At 38.6% G+C, this 19,180-nt stretch overlaps 1 protein-coding gene across 1 annotated transcript; it reads right to left on the bottom strand.

The window, feature by feature from the left end:
* Window positions 1-7,544: 7,544 nt before the first annotated feature.
* On the bottom strand, window positions 7,545-18,651 carry LOC143024826 (proteasome subunit alpha type-6-like). The gene is made up of 8 exons (XM_076184080.1): window positions 18,562-18,651; window positions 18,133-18,295; window positions 14,488-14,582; window positions 13,937-14,018; window positions 13,381-13,536; window positions 11,722-11,857; window positions 7,897-8,034; window positions 7,545-7,709 (listed from the first exon to the last, which is right to left on the bottom strand). Exons 1-8 carry the CDS (start codon window positions 18,634-18,636, stop codon window positions 7,652-7,654), a joined length of 903 nt encoding a protein of 300 aa, XP_076040195.1. The 5' UTR covers window positions 18,637-18,651; the 3' UTR covers window positions 7,545-7,651.
* Window positions 18,652-19,180: the final 529 nt, after the last annotated feature.

The raw sequence follows: 19,180 nt of genomic DNA, 5'->3' as shown, positions 1-19,180 counted from the left end.
GTGCCTTCCTGTCTACCCTACCGTAAGCCTTTTCCAAATCCATAAAAGCCCAAAAAACATCCTTACATTTTCCTATAGCTTTCTCACATATCTGTATTGCCACAAAAATCTGATCTACACAACCCCTACCTGTCCTAAAACCACACTGTTCCTCACCAATTAATCCCTGTTCCTCTCCTAATCCTCTCAATCAAGACTCTCCCATAAGCCTTCCCAACTACACTTAACAAGCTGATCCCTCTGAAACTACTACACTCACACTTGTCCCCCTTTCCCTTGTAAAATGGAACTATACAGGCACTCCTCCAGTCCTCCGACACTCTACCACTCTCTTAAACAAACATAAAATAACCTCACCAGCCAGTCCATCACTGTACCTCCCTTCTTCAGACATTCTGCATGGCATCCATCCAGACCAGGTGCCTTACCTACTCTCATCATCTTAACAGCTGCTTTCACTTCATCTTTCCTTATTTCTCCTCCATTTTCCTCACTAATCACTCTCATTTTCTTATTGCTTCCCACTGCAACTACCTTTCCCTCCCTATCCTCCTTCACATTTAGGAACTCCCTAAAATACTCTGCCCATCTTCCTCTCACTGCCTTCTCTTCCATTATCATCTCTCCATCTGCACCTTTTTACCTTTTCTTCTCTACTTGATTTGCCTCCCCTTCCTTTTTTAATTTCTTTCCAAAACATATTTTTATTACTTTCAATTCTTTCTGTCATACTCTTACCCCATTTCATATCTGCTCTCCTCTTTGCTTCCTTTATCTTATGCTTAACTTCCCTTCTCTTTACTTCGTACCTCTCATACGATTCCCTCGTCCCAATTTGTAACCAATCTATGAACGCCTGCTTCTTCTCTTCTATACCCTTCTTCGCTTCCTCATCCCACCACTCACTACCCTTCCTTCTATTTCCTCCCGCCCTCCTTGTTCCACACACCTTATGACTCCCTCCATGAGCCATCCCCATTCCTCCTCCACTCCTAGTTCTACTCCATCCTTCGCTCCCTCCCACTCCTCTCTCAGCTTCTTCTTATACTCCTTCTCCTTTTCTTTCTCATTTAAGCAGTTCACTCTAAGTACCTTCCTACCTTCTGCCCCTTTCCTCTTTCTCCACTCTCAATTTATCTTCCACCAGAAAATTATCTGATATTCCCCCACTCTCTCCCCATAGAACATGTACATCCTTAACTCTTCCTACCATAATCCTGGTCACCACTATATAGCCCATTAACAATTTATCTGCCACCCTTCTATCCACCACCCTCTCCCATGCATACTAATGCTTGATTTTCTTCCTAAACACTGTATTTGCTATCATCAAACATAAATAAATTGAACAAAATAATAAAACAGCAACTAGATGAATAAATAGATAAATAGATATAACGTCCATGTACACTGCATTTGCTATCATCAAACATAAATAAATTGAACAAAATAATAAAACATCTAGATAAATAAATAAATAAATATAACGTCCATGTACATATATTCTCGATTATTTATCAGAATAAAATCAAAACTCAAAGAAAACGGCTCCAAATAGCTGTCGATCACAAGTCCAACACGTGATCCAAGACCGTGATGAATCACACTGGGTGTGTGTGCGCGTGTAAGGTCACAGCATTACCCATAGATCGGTCATGTATGAGCTCTCCTCCAGGAGGGTAATAGCTGTCGATCACGAGCCCAGCACGTGGTCTAAGACCGGGGTGAATAACATATATAGTTTCCGATGCAAAAAGGATGTAGAATGGTGGGACTCATTTCCTCGCTTCACGTACAGTGCAATGAGAAACAGAAAAGAACCCCCATCCTCTCCTCACCGATTGCGTAATCGGTTAAGTCACTAATACTTGTCATGTGCTAACACAGGTTCGAGTCCTTGGCTGTACCATGTTTCAATTTCTGCATGTTGGCCTCCTTGAGTCTCTCAATGTTGATGGCTTAGAATTAAAGTGTATTGTGGTTTTATATATATATATATATATAATTTATTTATATATATATATATATATATATATATATATAAATATATCCTAATTAAACATCTTTTCAATTTGCATAGAATCTGGTGACAGATATTCGAGATGTTCATTATCATTTCTGCCGCCATATTTGAAAATGAACAATTACTTCAAACGTCAATATTATTAAGCTGGATGTTATTGTGGCAAAGTAGCATGCAATTGATACTTTAGGGTCTATATGGGACGCCCCTACGAACCAGATCCACACATCATTTTGTCTGTGATAGAGGAAGACTCTGTTCATAAAGGATGACACTTTTATTATACTGCCACTGTCCCTCTGTTATGCTGTTCCCCAACCCCTTGTTACTCTCTTGTACCATTTCTCTGAATATTCATTTCCTTTTTTTGCCTACCCTGTGGTGGAGGAAAAGATTGCTGCCACCATGTCTTCCCACTTGAGTCATAAAAGGCGACAAAAACAGGACGGGGGTTAGGACTAGGAATCCTGCTACCTGTAGCCCCCACAGGGCACATTCCTAAAAGAAGTAAAGCATAAGAGGGTCTAGGAGTTTTCCAACCAGTACCCTAAGGTTTGGGTCTTTTTATGTGCGTGGATGTGGTACAGATGAGAGTAAAATGGAAGAGATAATATGTTTGTGAGAAGAAAGATGGATGTGTTGGCACTGAGTGAAACTAAGTTGAAAGGGAGGGGTGAGTGTGAGTTGGGAGTGTAGTTGGGAGGTTCTCAGGAGTGAGGAGGGGACAAGGGAGAGAAAGGGTGGCTATACTAATAAGTGAAGAGATAGGAAAGCGTGTAGTGGAGTGGAAGGAGATTTCTTCAAGGTTAATGTGGATGAAGGTGAAGCTGGGAAGGGAGATGTGGTTTTTGTGAGTGTGTATGGGCCTGGTAGTGAGAAGAGCGTAGAGGAAAGGGAGGCTTTTTGGATGGATTTAAATGAGTGCATAGAGGGATTAGGGAGAAATGTCAATGTAGTTTTATTGAGAGACCTTAATGCTGGGGTAGGAAATGAAGAAATAGACAGAGTGATTGGGATGTACGGAGTTCCAGGAAAAAATCGTAGTGGAGAGTTGATGGTGGAGATGTGTCTCGAAAGAGAGTTGATGATAGTAAATACAGTGCTTAGGAGGAAAGTCAAGCATAAGTACAAATGGGAGAGGGTGGTGGGTGGAAGAGGGCAGATAGAGCGTTAATGGACTATATAGCGGTAACCAGGAGTATAGTAGGAAGAGTTAAAGATGTACATGTTCTAAGGGGAGAGAGTGGGGGGATATCAGATCATTTTTTGGTGGAAGGTAACTTGAGAGTGGATAGGTGGAGAAAGAGGAAAAGGACAGAAAGTGGGCAGGTATTTAGAGTGAACTGCTTAAGTGAGAAAGAAAAGGAGTATAAAAAGAAGCTGAGAGAGGAGTGGGAGGGAGTGAAGGATAGAGTAGAACTAGGAGTGGAGGAGGAATGGGGATGGTTCAAGGAGGGAGTCATAACATATGCAAATATGGTGTGTGGAACAAGGAGGACAAGAGGAAATAGAAGGAAGAGTAGCGAGTGGTGGGATGAGGAAGCGAAGAAGGGTGTAGAAGAGAAGCAGACTTTCATAGATTGGTTACAAATTAGGACGAGGGAATCGTATGAGAGGTACAAAGTAAAGAGAGGATAAGTAAAGCATAAGATGAAGGAGGCAAAGAGGAGAGCAGATGTAAAATGGGGTCAGAGTATTAAAGAAACTTTTGAAAGTAATAAAAAAAAGTTTTGGAAAGAAATTAAAAGAGGCGGCGGCGAATCAAGTAGAGAAGAAAAGGTAAAAGGTGCAGATGGAGAGATGATAATGGAAGAGAAGGCAGTGAGAGGAAGGTGGGCAGAGTATTTTAGGGAGTTGCTAAATGTGGAGGATAGGGAGGGAAAGGTATTTGCAGTGGGAAGTAATAAGATTGCAGTGATGGATAAAATCACACCAGTTTGAACTGGCTTCCACTGTGCCTTAGCACCAATAGTTATACTAGAAATACATGAAATGCAGGATCCTCACAAATACTAATATTGACATAGTATGTGCGTGCCAGTTAATATTCCAAATGCACTCTGAATGCTCCCCAATTTTTTGTTCCAACAAAGAATGAAAAAGATAAGATACTAAATTCTAATTAGCATAGCACTCTTGCCACAGTGCTCATGCACATGGCTTTGTATGAAATCCAAAGAACCCAATCAGAAACCCACAGAACACTGGTACTTCCCGCTGGGTCATGATTCTCTTACGATGCTATTTTGGAAATAGCTCATATGTGACAATTAATGTTCCAAGCACCCTCGGAATGCTTTCCAATTTTTTGGTCCAATAAAGAAGACATCAAATTTCAACCCATTATTGCTTTGTGCAAAACCCAAAGAAACCAATCAGAAACCCTCACTGCACGAGGGAATTAGTGAACACCCACATTACCTCAAGATGAAATATGACTTGATCATAACAAGTTTCATGGAGTTTATTTCGTACCACATTTGGATGTCTAGTGGACATTACTCTCAGTTTTAAGTAAATCATTACTAAAGCTTTCAAACTCAACTAAATAACAGTCCTGAAGATACTGAATGGGTAAAGAAATTCAGAGCATCTGACAACTTCACTTTCTGGAAATAAGCTGGATTAATTGGTGTCTGTTTGTTACATGCAAGCTTCAAGTCTTTATCACTCAGGAAAGATAACAACTGGCTGACATACTCTGCTGAAACTTACTCAGATGGAAGTGAAAACATGACTACAATAGCATTACTCAAATAAATGTTATTTCCTTTCACAATGGCTGTCCTCAAGTTTTTGACAATAAGAGGCACATCATAAATGAAAAAAGGAATACATCTTTGCTACATGGACAAGGAATTCTGTATACAGCACTATGAAAAGATAATAACAAAGCTAAGCAGTTTGCAATGCCTATGCCTGATGCAAAAGCACAGAGATGTAAACCAATGCCCTTTGCTACAGCTGACTAACTGCAGGGAAGGGAGACAAAACATTGATACAAGATGGCGCTTAAGGATCATGGGCCACCGGTTCAGACTAAACATGATCAAATTCTCCCTATCAGTAGTTCTGCTTCTTTACATACCAGTCAAATGATGAACACAAGTCAATGGTAAATTTGTACATATTTCTGTGCATCACCTGGATTCATCTTATTGTCTATGTTATTCACTCACTTCCAAAAACAAAAGTAAATAGAAAGATGGACAAGGCAAAGCCCACTAATCAAAAAATCTCTATATATCAAGGGATTTTTCTCCCTTACAAGAGAGGTGGCCCATTCCTCTCCCACTAACCATAAAATAGCAACATATATACACTACCTGAGGAAGTAAGCCCAACTTGCATTTATGTTAATTGATCCACAACACTTCCCGTTTCTCCTTTTGAATACACATTAGCAAAATTAGAGTGGGGTATGGCATGTGAAGATATACTACACCTGAAGATCTATTCCAGTGCAGGTTTCCACAATCTTGGCCAGAAATCATGTTGAAAATCCAAACTTACTGGTTGTTGATTTGACAATCAATGCTTTTGCAGTAGACATGAAATACTGCAAAGCTGTTGCTGCTCAACCATTACATCTCAAAATTATTTTTGTTCTTCATAGACAATGCTGGAGTTATATAAAAGTGAGAAGTTGAACAACCAGAAAAGTCATTATTCAGTTTCATATGCATTTGAATGCGAGTATGTGTCACTTCCTGTAAGACCACATTTTCAGATTCCCCATACAAGATATTGACTGCATAATTTTCATGCAGTCACTATAAAGGATTTTAATAACATCCCTGTAGACCAGTCATGCAGTATTTTCTACAATTGAATACTTATTATCACCCCAAAAAATAAAGAATTCCAATTGCTTTTAACTTCTACGATCTTCATGTCTGCTACATACATATATATACCAAGGCTTTTCCCCCCTTACAAGGGAGGTAGCCAAAAAGAAAAAGACATAAAATCATTCCCACCCATTCCATCCCTAAATACACTCCACCCTCCCTCTTACCTTAGCACCTCCTGGATGACGGGTCATCCCTGCATCTTGTCCACTGCCCTGGGTCAGAGGCAGTATCACAAGACACAGCACATCCACAGCAAGGCCGCTTCATTAAATCGGCGACCCCCTCCCCGTCCCCCCATGCAGAAAAGAAGACGGGGAAAAATCCCTTTGGGCTGCGTCAAAATTTTCTTACACATACTACCTCACCCCCATCGCAACCAGTCTGCTACTTTCCTTAAATTTCTGCTTTATCACCTCTGTAACTGTTCTCAAGAATAGAAATGCTGGTTGTCACCAACAAAATACCAAATACTTAGTCCTTGGGCCACTTGCCTTGGTTATTTCTCCGGTACAAGGATAAATGTACCCACTGAAACCACAGGTTATTACCAGGCCAGCAATCCAGTTGTAAAAAGTTATTTTAACAACACTATACAGTAAAATTCAATGGCCATTCCCTTCCATTACAAAAGAACCATAAAATGCTGGACCTCACTTCTGCTACTACATATGAAACTTCAGCACAACACATCAGACTTGACAGCGTGAATCAATAAGAAAATAACCCAACTGAATTCCATTAACATTAGCTTTACACGAGTATGAATTACAATCTCCAAGCAGTTCATAAGAGTCCCCTAGACTATGCTTCTATGGCATGACTCCCAACAATCAACAAAATGAACTCTACAAGCTTTGAAGATCATCTGCAAGAGAATTGCAACAAAAGACTGAATGACAGGTTTTTCATTGTCGTTAAAACCCTGCACTTATAACATTGTTACAGGCTGCAATCTAACATTGGGCAAGATTTTTCCTTTTATCTTAGCTGCAACTAGACTCCTCAAATAACATCTTTGATAATTGATCGATCAATCCATTCCGCCTGGTCTTTCTTACAGAAGACTTGCACCTCATCTGTGACACTCCTTCAGAAACAGAGGCTATTTTACTGAAGGGTAAAAAGGGTAGTTTCATTCAGGCTGCTGCCAAATTGAATTATTCAACTCCATAGCATTGCTTTAGTTACACTTTGTTCTTTTCAGTCACAAATTCTCTTCAGAGGAGGCTGGGATGATGCCCCCTTTATGGAGGATTTTTGAGGCAGGGGAATCTATATATATATAGTCTGCTCTTCATCCATGAGGAACTCTGAGATCTTTAAAATGGAACAAGGTGATGTGGATGGGCATGGCATGGGTTGGGGGTGGGTGCATGCCTTAACTGGCTACCTCCCTTGTGAGGAGAAAGAAGCCTTTTGATATATATAGACAGACAGAAAGTTAGATGCCCTTACTACGAGTCTGCTTCCAAGGCAGGGTCTGAACTGCATCCATTCTCAGCCTTCATCACATGTAGTAATACTTAACTCGACTTTGTTTAAGAATGGGTTAAATCTATCTCAGTTAACATTCTATTTATGAAATTGACACAGATTATTGTATCAAACCAAACTGCACTATAAAACAAAAAGATTTGGTATAATATAGAATGCAAAAGAAAACAGAGTTAAGTCAAAAATTATTTATTGAGAAACAGTACTGAACTTGTACGTTCTTACATTTAAACTTTATGGGCTGCACCTGCTCCACTATATGAATTAATCAGATAAAACTTTAGTCCCTTTCAGCAATAGCAGTGAGATGGTAGTCGATTTCTTGTTCAGACAAAGTCCTGTTGAAAAAATAAATAAATAAATTAAAGGACAAAGAGTGAGTATTCATGTGTCATTACATGTACACATTGCACACATGCTTACACACACACACACACACACACACGCACACACACACACAACACACATTCTCTCTCTCTCTCTCACACACAGAACTATGAACATAATGGTGTACAACAACCTTACCTGAACTTAGGGTTCTCCTTAGATACTACAGCAACTTCAACTTCACTTGGCTTGAAGTCTGCTGAAAGTACTGTCATCAGACAAGTGATGGCTAACTGGATAGTGTCATCATTTGAATAATTTGTCTTCTTGCGGAATCTAAAAAAAAAAAAAAAATAAGAATTTAAGTCGGTGCTGGTTTCAAATTACACTTTAAATTTATAAAAAATAAAATAAAAATAACCGGTTAACTAGTACCACTTTTTTTTAAGAAGTCTCTATTAAAATATTCTAACATTGACCATTCCCTACAAATACAAATACAGTCACTATCTGAGTTACGACCTTGATCGGTTCCAACCAACCCGTCGTAAATCAGATCCCTTTCAAAATGGCCGACACAAGGGTTATACTCTAGGATACATGATATCAATCTGCTGCATTTCTAAGTAACTTTTTCTATTGAATACTATTATAAACAAGCTGTTTACTGTTTATTTATCAATTTCATGCCATTTAGTTTCATTTTTATATATTTTTTTAGTTTTTCAATGTTTTAATACTGTACTGTATTTCAGTATACAGACGCTCCTCTACTTACGTTCATTTGTTTTACGTTTGAACTGACTGTAAATTTTTTTTTATTTTTTAGTGAATTTTTTAGTTTAGCGTGCTCTCCGTAGTTCAAACGATACTTATGCATGACGCTGCGTCCATTGTTTACATGGCACAAACGACAGACTGAACGTACCTTGCCTCCTCCTCCTCCTCCAACATCTCAATTTATGTTGCTTGAATTTAATTTATTTGAAATTAATGTTATTTTACAATGTTATGTTTATAATAGATGATTTAGGGGTGTTTTATAAGAAACGGTAATAGAATTTATGGATGTATAGTACAGTAACAACTTACGTTCATTTTCACGTTACGTTCGGCCATTCGGAACCTAACTAAAACATAAGTTGAGGAGCGTCTGTATATACATATACAGGTACTGTATCTATATACTATACATGTATACACACACACATATTAAATATAACCCTGCTTACCATTTTTAAGGTTTTTAAATTGTAGTTTCCTTTTAATTTTTTCAACTTTTCAATTGTTATATGCACTCTAAATATATGTGTATTTTAATATCTATCTTTCTCATCCATTTTAATCCTTTTTAAGTGTGAGATATAGTTACAGTACATTTATCTTTGTATACAGCATTGAGTAAAAGCAGCAACGACTGCAACAGCAGAGTATGGGATCCAATGTATTTAACGTTTTGCCCAGCAGGGCATCTTCAGAAATAACATAGTGGACAAACATCCGACTCCTTATATAACCCGAGCTTGTGGGGAGAAACGAACATGAAACTAGTGTAAACACAATTTGTGTAAATTGCTTGTTATTTCATTATTAAAATTCCTAAAGGTTTATCTATTGTAAAAAATCCATTGTTTTGATTCATATTATCAATGAGAGATATAAAAACAGATTCAAAACATCTATGTTTCATAGTATGGTTTTCATATTTAATAATCTTAGAATTATTCCATTCAGCATTGTGGCCTGTATCATATCTATGTCTAACAATGGCATTATTCATATTGTAAGTTTTCATATCATATTTGTGTTTGAGATAAGGTGTCTGAGAAGTATGATGGGGATTACTAGGCTAGATAGAGTGAGAAATGAGGAAGTGAGGAGGAGAACAGGGGTGGAAAGGGAGTTGGGAGATAGGGTTGATGAAAGAGTATTAGGATGGTTTGGACACATGGAAAGAATGAGTGAAGAAAGACTAGAAAAGAGGTATGGAAGGCAGATGTGGAGGGAGTGAACATGAGGGGACGTCCTAGGATGAGATGGATGGATGGGGTGAAGGGGGCTTTGGGGAAGAGGGAAATGTCTGTGGAGGAAGGACGGGAGAGGAGAGAAGACAGGGGTAAATGGAGAATGGTTGTATATGGATGATGGTGTGATGCATGAGGTGGAATGGGTGGGGGGATGGGGGTGAGCAAAATTTGATGCAGCCCGAAGGGATATCTCCCCATCTTCTCCTTTTATGCAGGGGGGATGGAGAGGGAGGGTCGCCAATTTAATGAAGCAGCCTTGCTGTGGATGTGCTGTGCTTTGCGACACTGCCTCTGACCCAGGGCAGTGGACAAAGGTGCAGGGATGACCCGTCATCCAGGAGGTGCTAAGATAAGAGGGAGGGTGGAGGGGAGTGGAGTGTATTTAGGGATGGAATGGGTGGGAATGATTTTATGCCTTTTTCTTTTTGGCTACCTCCCTTGTAAGGGGGAAAAACTTTGGTATATGTATGTAAGCCAACTGTTACCGAGCTGGTTTTCACAACATTAACACCAGCTCAGTAACAGTTGGCAATCTTATAAAAAGCTGAAATAAAAGTAGGGAAAATGTTCATCAAGCAGGTGTTTACTGTGTGCTCCATGTGAAGGTTTCCATGGTGTTGATAAAAGAATATCGGAACATAAATATGATATGAATAATGCCATTGTTAGACAGATACAATACAGGCCACAATGCTGACTGGAATAATTCTAAGATTATTAAATATGAAAACCATACTATGAAATGTAGATGCTTTGAATCTGCTTTTACATCTCTCATTGATAATATAAATCAAAACAATGGATTTTTTAAAATAAATAAACCTTTAGCAATTTTAATAACAAAATAACAAGCAATTTACGCAAATTGAGTTTACACCAATTTCATGTTCGTTTCTCCCCACAAGCTCGGGTTATATAAGGAGTCGGATGTTTGTCCACTATGTTATTTTTTAAGATACCCTGCTGGGCAAAACGTTAAATACATTGGATCCCATACTCTGCATTTGGCTTCTCTCCTACAGTTGTATACAGCATTGTTTTCAGTTGCTTAGTTGTTAATATGATATGGTAGGTTAAAGGAAGAAAATACTTATCATAGAGTATTCTTATTAGTAAACTCATAATAGGCATCTGCTAGACGTGGTCATAAGTATGTAAATATCCTTCATCCTTAATTAATTTACTCTTCCACAAGTGCCTTAGCTGCAGGCGCATCACTGCTAGCAGCCTCACCTTTCAACAACACGTGGTGAACCTGGTAATGCTCTTGAAAGCGAAAAAACCACCCACACTCACTATGAATTCATGTGAAGCGTATTCTACACCTGCACATTCTTTCAACATGCGAAATGAACTTGTAGCCTTACTTTGCACTGCTTGCAATATCACTTTCACATTTCTTAGCCTATTATCTTTCAACCACGTGTATAGAAACATTTCCATCTCTGCCATAACTGTTGTATGCAATGCCAGGCTGCCACAACTATCTTATGCGCTCTGCTGCCAGACATATACAGTGATGATATGATATGGTTTAACGTCACATACTCCCCCTATCGGGAGGCTAGGACAGTACCCCTCAGAGAGGACTTTGTAGTGTGGAATTTAATGAACCATGCCCTTGGTTCAACTTCACTGGTGGCAGGATTCGAACCGCCCTCACCTTGACCTTCGCCGCAAGTAACAACGCCCTAACCTGCTCAGCCAGTGAGCTTCCAGCAAACTCATAATAGGCATCTGCTAGACGTGGTCATAAGTACGGGTGGTTGTAACTCGGATAGTGACTGTATTTGAAATATTCATTCCAACTTAGACCATTATTTCCTGCATTTGTTGATCAAAGTTCAGTACTCTTAAAAATTTTCTCCACATTGGGGCAAATATTCTTCTCCAACATTTACAAACTACCTGTCATTTATTGCAATATAGTCTTTCACTATTTTGGGAATACTGATAAATTTCCTTAGTATTTTAAAAGAGAAATATGTCTACTTACTTCTTTTCCAGGAAGCTATTGGCTTCTGTCTGCTTGACACCTGCAGAACAAGCTCTGTTGCCACAGAAATATCCAGCGGGGTCAGTCTTATACACACATGGTCCCAACTCGTCATCATAGCCAATCAGAATCATGCCTGAGTAATAGGACATAAAATAATTTAGCTCATATATATATATATACACATATATATGCATATATGTATATATATACATATATATGCATATGGTGCCAAGATAAGAGGGAGGGAGGAGGATGGAGGGGAGTGGAATATATAGGAAATGGAATGGGTGGGAGTGGTTTCTATGACTTTTTCTTTTTGGCTACCCCCCCATGTAAGGGGGAAAAAGCCTTTGATATATGTATCTTAAGAAAAACACTGTAACAACTATGTGACGGAAGAGCCATGTCTTACGACATACGGGATAAGGGATGATCTTTCTTCCTCGAGTTGCTGAGATAGAAGGGATGCTTCTTAGGTTGTGTTTTTTATGCAACAGTGTGCTTTGACTTAATCCCATCCCCACCCCTTTATATGAGGAATGGGCCTTTGGAACATGTATACATAATGTTAAAGTTAAGTGTATTTTCCTCCCACTTTCTTTAACAAGTGGACATGAATGGATGATAACAGTCTAGTATATACAGTTGATACTTTCTGTTTGTAGAGACATCACCACACACAATATAAACCAATTACTACAAAGTGAAGGGGTTTGGCATGGGAGACAAATATCCTCACCCCTTTTACTGTAACTATTATTATGAAATTTAACACATCCCTTTCACTCCTTCCTGCTATCACCACTGGTTCTTCCTTAGTGAACCCCTTATGAAACAGGTTGTTGCCTTAGTCAATGTGGTCTTCTCCTTCTCCCTCTGTTACTTCTACATATTTTTGTTCACACAATACCCTGTCCACTTGTTCTTTTGATTTTATTCTATCAACCTTTCGTTTACTTTTTGCTTTTACTCCCAGCATCAATTTGTGCACCATCTGAAAATATCTACTTTCATCCATTCTTGTAACATGACCACACCACCTTTGGTTGGCCTGTTCTAATCTCTCCCAATTTATCTGTGTTCTAATCCCTGCACAAATCCTATGATTCATTACTTTGTCAAGTTTCATAACTCTGTACATAACCCTCAAACATCTCATTCTCATTGCTTTCACAATACCTCCCTTGCATTCATCACCCAAGTCTCACTCCCATATCTAACTATACACCAAATCCTTCTTTCCTTTTATAAACGAGGTAGCCAAGTCAAGACACACACCCACTCTCACCCATTCCATTCCCATCCAGCACCCTTTCCTCCCTCTCACCTTAGCTCCTCTTGGATGAAAGGTCATCCCAGTCTCTTGACCACTGACTGGGTCAGAAGCAATGCAGCCTGCCACAGCACATCCACACCAAGGTCACTCCATTTAATCAGCAAACCCCTCTCCACTCCCTCCTATGTGTAAGTCAGCATAAACATTATTTCATACATTCCTTTCACCACTTCCACTGACATCCCTTCTCCACATCACAACTGAAAAAGCAATTGCTTAAATGATAACTACAAATACTTCCCGCTATGAATAAGTTATCAAAATGTGTGAAGAATGTAGAGTGCTTTAAGGAACAATAAAAACGCTGCCAGTCAACTTACTACATCCTAAGGGTCGCATCTCGGCATTCTGTGTATACACCTGGTTGATGTCTGCAATACGACGGCACAAGACGTCAATGGGCATGTCATACCCATAGCGATACTTGAAGTTGTTTGCTTCATGCTGAGCCACCATCACCTGGTATTTGCTATCCGCTGTGGAATATACAGGAAAACCAAAAGAAATTGTGAGAAGGATATATATATTAAATCTTGGGAGGGGGAATGTTTGTATTCTGCTTGTAGAAAATTACTAATTATAACCTGTCAAGATGAAATGTAATATAACTATTATGTATCAGTGCTCAAGAAAAACCAAATGAAACTGATCTGAATTTCCTAAATAGGCCCTTCAATTACACCATTAATTTTCATTTCTACTGATGTTGTTGTTGTTGTTCTTGTCGTTTGGTTTTGGTGTTAAATTCTGATAGCAATTAGAAAGAAAACCCCTCACCCTCTCAAATTCCTACAAGAGATCTTCATCCAACATGCGTTCACATCTTGTGTGCTACTACTACATAAAACCACAACAAAAGAATATAAGTTGACTTACGCATCATTCCTGTCATAACACAGCCGACATTATTAGTGAGCTTGAACATGTGGGTCACAGTGGAAGGGTCCAGGAGCTTGTCCTGCAGAGAGCACATTTAGTTTTAAAGAAAAAACAGATGGGGTAGCACATATAGCACTAATATTTACAACTCAATATGTACAAACCTAACACCTTTCCACTAAAAATTCACACTACTATATTACTGACTGCTAGCATTTTACAGAGATGGATGGAAGGTAGCAACAAAAGAGCAAAATTCATGTTTGTGATTATTCAAGTACTGTATACTCCAGTTTGTACTTTTTGTGACATTCAATCACTTATGTTGTAAGTGCCCTAAGACAGTAGGGTTTAGTAGCAGTTTTATGACAGCACTGCCCAATCAAAACAAGTGCTTTATCCTAAACAAATAACTATGAACTCATCACAATAATAGGATTTTGGAGGAAGTCTATTTTACTTAGCTTAACCTTTACAAAAGGGTACTAATTTACTACTAGTTCACCATAACCAGAGAGAAAATCATGACAGTTAACTGGACCACTTACGGGAACTTTCTTCTGTGTAACACAAACAGCTGTGTCCTCCCCTTTGCAAGCCACGGATGACAGGCCACCTTGGTTGATTGCCTTGAATGCATATTCTGTGGACAACCGTAAAACATTAAATACTTTACCTTTGATATCTGACTGTGTATTTATACACAGTGCATTATGATTGAGGGTGCAAGGACAACTATACATCCCTGTTGAGCACCCTAGGGTTGCTGTTTAAAGGTGAATTTCCATAAAACAGTACTGTATTTACTAACAGCCCTCTGGCGAAGGCAGGATAGGCTTAGCTGGCCAGTTTGATTAGTATTACTCAATGAAACCTGACTATGCCTCTGGATGGACTGACCCATTCATCAATATCTGGGAATGCTAATGGACTATCAAACAAATGACAGATCCTTGTCACTTGTTCAATTTAAATAGTTAAAAATACAAATAGTGATCAATCCCCTTCTGTACAAATATATATATGTTCTCCATCATCCAAATACTATATATATATATATATATATTCTCTCTCCCCCAAAACTACAGTATTAATTCCCATTTATTTCAACTCTGCTTGTTTGCCACACCTACACTTATGTGTGCAAGGGCCCATTGTTAAACACTTGTATATAAATTTTGATGCAGCCCGAAGGGATTTCTCCTCGTCTTCTCCTTTATGCATGGGGGGGACAGAGAGGGGGGGGTCGCCGATTTAATGAAGCGGCCATGCTGTGGATGTGCTGTGTCTTGCGACACTGCTTCTGACCCAGGGCAGTGGACAAGGTGCAGGGATGACCCGTCATCCAGGAGGTGCTAAGATGAGATGGAGGATGGAGGGGTGTGGAGTGTATTCAGGGATGGAATGGGTGGGAATGATTTTATGCCTTTTCCTATTTGGCTACCTCCCTTGTAAGGGGGAAAAAGCCTTGGTATGTGTATGGATGTATATAAATTCTATGTGAATGTTATGTTCAGCTGCCCATGCCACTTTTGATTCATATCTTTCATATGCCCCGGCACCAATCCCACTTATAAATGGGAAAAGACAGAATCACATGCTCATCAACAAACCCATTCACCCACCTTTCCTATTCCAACCACTGAAACCATAATAATTGATGTGTTGAGTTTCACAATGTGGAAAACGCACAGCCTAACAATAGTTAACAATGGACATTAGGCAATCCCTCAGATCTCTCTGGGACTGTTGCTCATCTTGTTCTGGCATGGGACTACTTGTCTACTTGTATTTTTTTTTTCCGAAGTGGATGGGGGAGGAGAGAGGTTGCAGGGTTTCTGGCCAAGCTAATGAAACCCTGCCACCAAACAGTAAAAAGGAAGAAGTTCAAGGATGGTGAATAAGTGGAACAGCTTCACTGAAAATGTGATTACTAGCACAAGTGTAAATATATTTAAAATCAGATATGACCAGTTTGAGACTACCACAGTAGGGGAAGCAGCACCCTTTATGAGCTTTAAGCTCTCCTGCCTCTTTTAGTTTCACGAAGGTAAGGTGGGTCCTGCTGTGGAAGTGTTGTCTTAGTGTTATATTACTTGTGTCATATCTTCTTCTTACAGACAAATCTCTGGAGGAGGTTCTAGGGGTGAGGATCCAGTATGGCAGCCTGAGTGCTGATTATCTACTGGCTATTTGTGATGTTAATTTGCGATTTATGATTACACTTCTGTTCCTTGTTGTGGTTCTGCCACTATTTGTCCAATCCGAGTGGTCCAAAGTCTCAAAACTGCCTATCAACCCAGAGAGCAACAGTAACGAATGTTTATGGAAAAGCATAAAGGTATTTAATATGAAATTCAGGTGCTTGAATGGAAGAGATGTACAGTATCTCCAAAACTGTGGTTCTTAACCTGGGGTACTTCTACCCCCTGGGGGCACAAAATGAAACCTTAAACCTGGGGGGTACAAGACATGATGGCCAATGCAATGGTACTGTACATTTACCACGAGAAAGCAAAGCCAGGTTTTATCACTAATCCTTTTCATATGTTTGCATTGTATATATATTGTATGGAGGGTACAAGATATTTTTTGGTAATTATTTAGTTTCGACCATGGGAGGAATATAACAATAGAAATACCTTGCTATAAGCTAAATATGCTAATGAACGAAGTCGGTAGCATAGGATCGGGATGCCATGTTTGTTATGGTAGATGCTGACGTTGAAAAAATGAAACGATGATGAATTCGTCTAAGGTAAACTAAACTAAACTAAACTAACCTAACCGGTAAATCTTTAGTTTCGACCATGGGAGGAATATAGCAATAGAAAATTAAATATTAATTTGTATACTCCGCAAGCTGAGAGTGGTTGAAAAGCCCGCCAACATCTCTCACGACGACGACAACAAGGACGAGCCGGATGACATCCAGTTTGCAGGTAATGATTTATTAAACACAGGTTAGGTTGGGTTAGTTTAGTTTACCTTAGAATAATCTATCATCCTTTCATTTCTTCGACGTCGGCATCTACCATAACAAACATGGCGTACCATTCGTTGTACACGACTTCGTTACTTAAGAAATGTGTTTTAGCACCTTTTTTGTTTTTCATTTCCGCACACAAAATTGCATTTTACGTTGATACATTTTAATTTACAAAATTAATATTTAATTTTCTATTGCTATATTCCTCCCAAGGTCGAAACTAATTATTTACCTATTTTTTTTTTCTTTCTTGAGGTCAAAGGTATGGGCACTGAATAAGGTTATGAACCGCTGCTCTGAAACCACAATTATTCTATCCTCAACATTTGTATGCCTAGCATTCCTGGAGTTTAGTGGCCCTACTCGGCAATAAAATATGCTGTTATGACTGTTCCGATACTATGCAAACACATTTTTCACTTTTTTTCATTTAATTTTATCCATTTCAAATATATATATATATATTATATATATATATATTCTATGGAACCGTAAGGCTTAATTTGGTTACATTAGGCTAGCTGTTGGACAACATTAAATATCTATGCTTGCATGTTTCTCAAATTTTATCCAATTTGCTCCCCCACCAACGATCTACTTTATGCTGAGTTTATCACCAACCAAAAGTTCATGTTACCTACATTAGAATATACAAGGGATTTTTGGTAATCATATTGCTTCAAATGACCTGTACATTCAACAAATGCCAAATGTCATAAATGTAAAAATAAAATATTTAACTACAATCACAATTGGGATATAAGACTTATTCTTAAAACTTCCTGACAGGTTCTGTAACTATTATAGTTACTTGTAAAGATACTTGACCAGCCTACAACCACCAGTGAAAAAAAAACTGACAAGCTATCACAACAATGAAAAAATAGCATCACCTATATTTTTAATTTTTAATTTTAGGCTCGAGTCATTATTATAAACAACTATTACTGTAACTGTTACTATGAGAAAAATACTATATTTTTTACGCAAAGATTCAATGTTATATTCAACCCTTTACCTATCATGGCATACTATGAAATGTTTGTTCTGGCTAATTCCAGTCGGGTTTTTATTTAATGGAACTTCGAGTGATTATTTCTGATTTGTATTTGCGGTTGACCACCAGGCATAACTAAAATGTCGTGTTCTCAATTGTCAAAGTTTTCAACAATAATAAGTTACAAAACGTTTAATCAATGCTTACCAACTTGATACAATCTCCCTTCAGGTGAGAAGATTGTAATATGCCGATCAAACCCAGCACTTGTTCCTCTAGACATGATTATAATTTGTCCTCTAGCCACCCAGCAAACACTCGCCGTCCGATGACTAGTGTTTACACTTGTACCGGGTGGACCATCGACTTGCTGGAAAACAATTGATTGCATCGACTTGATTATGTAAAATATAAAAAAAAAAAAAATCATACAGTTAAACAAATATATATAGTATAGTATACAAATTTGCAGTATAATAATATTAACAAAATACAACTTTCTCCTACTCCAAAATGAAGATACCAGGTAGACAAAAATAATAGTAAATATGGTATGGAAAGTTGTTTAATCTAACGTTCTCTCTTGACTTGGTAGAACGTGGATATAGGCTGGATTATATCTGCTAATAAACTTACATATGTGGAGAAGTGTTTATTGATATCCTTTGGCCAAACAGTCGTTAAAGATTTTACACCATGACATGACCTCATGACTTTTTCCCGCACGATCTCTGTCGATTTAATGTACTCCTTTCATTAATCTGAATATTGCAATACTATCACCTTTTTCTTCTTTCGTCACAAAATGGCAATTCATCTACTCTTTCTTTACACGATTTGCTTGCAAGGATGGGAGAATTTTATTTATTGCTCTCTACATTTTGATGTAACCAAATACTTTGAATGTAATCAAGATATCACTTTCGGGAAAAACGTAGTAGGACAGTATGTCAACTATATTTGTTTTGTAATGAGCATAGTATTGGAGCTGTTCATCGATGCTGTTGGATACAGTTCTCCTTGAGGTTGGGTGATGTGGGACTGAAGACTCGTATGGTTACATGGTATGTAGGACAAGAACTTGTTCAGCCTCTTCTTGAAAACTTCTGTGCTGACCTGACAGGTATTCCACGTCCCTCGGGAGATGGTTGAAAAGCCTGGGGCCAATACTACTGGAGCTCTATACCTGGATTGTCCTGATCCTCTGAGGGCCACTTAGTCATGACCTTCTACAGCAGAATCTACCAAACCTGGG

Source organism: Oratosquilla oratoria, chromosome 4 (assembly GCF_046742065.1).
Source record: "Oratosquilla oratoria isolate Oo_2021 chromosome 4, ASM4674206v1, whole genome shotgun sequence".
NCBI lineage: Eukaryota > Metazoa > Arthropoda > Malacostraca > Stomatopoda > Squillidae > Oratosquilla > Oratosquilla oratoria.
This window is presented reverse-complemented; position numbering and strand designations above follow the sequence as displayed.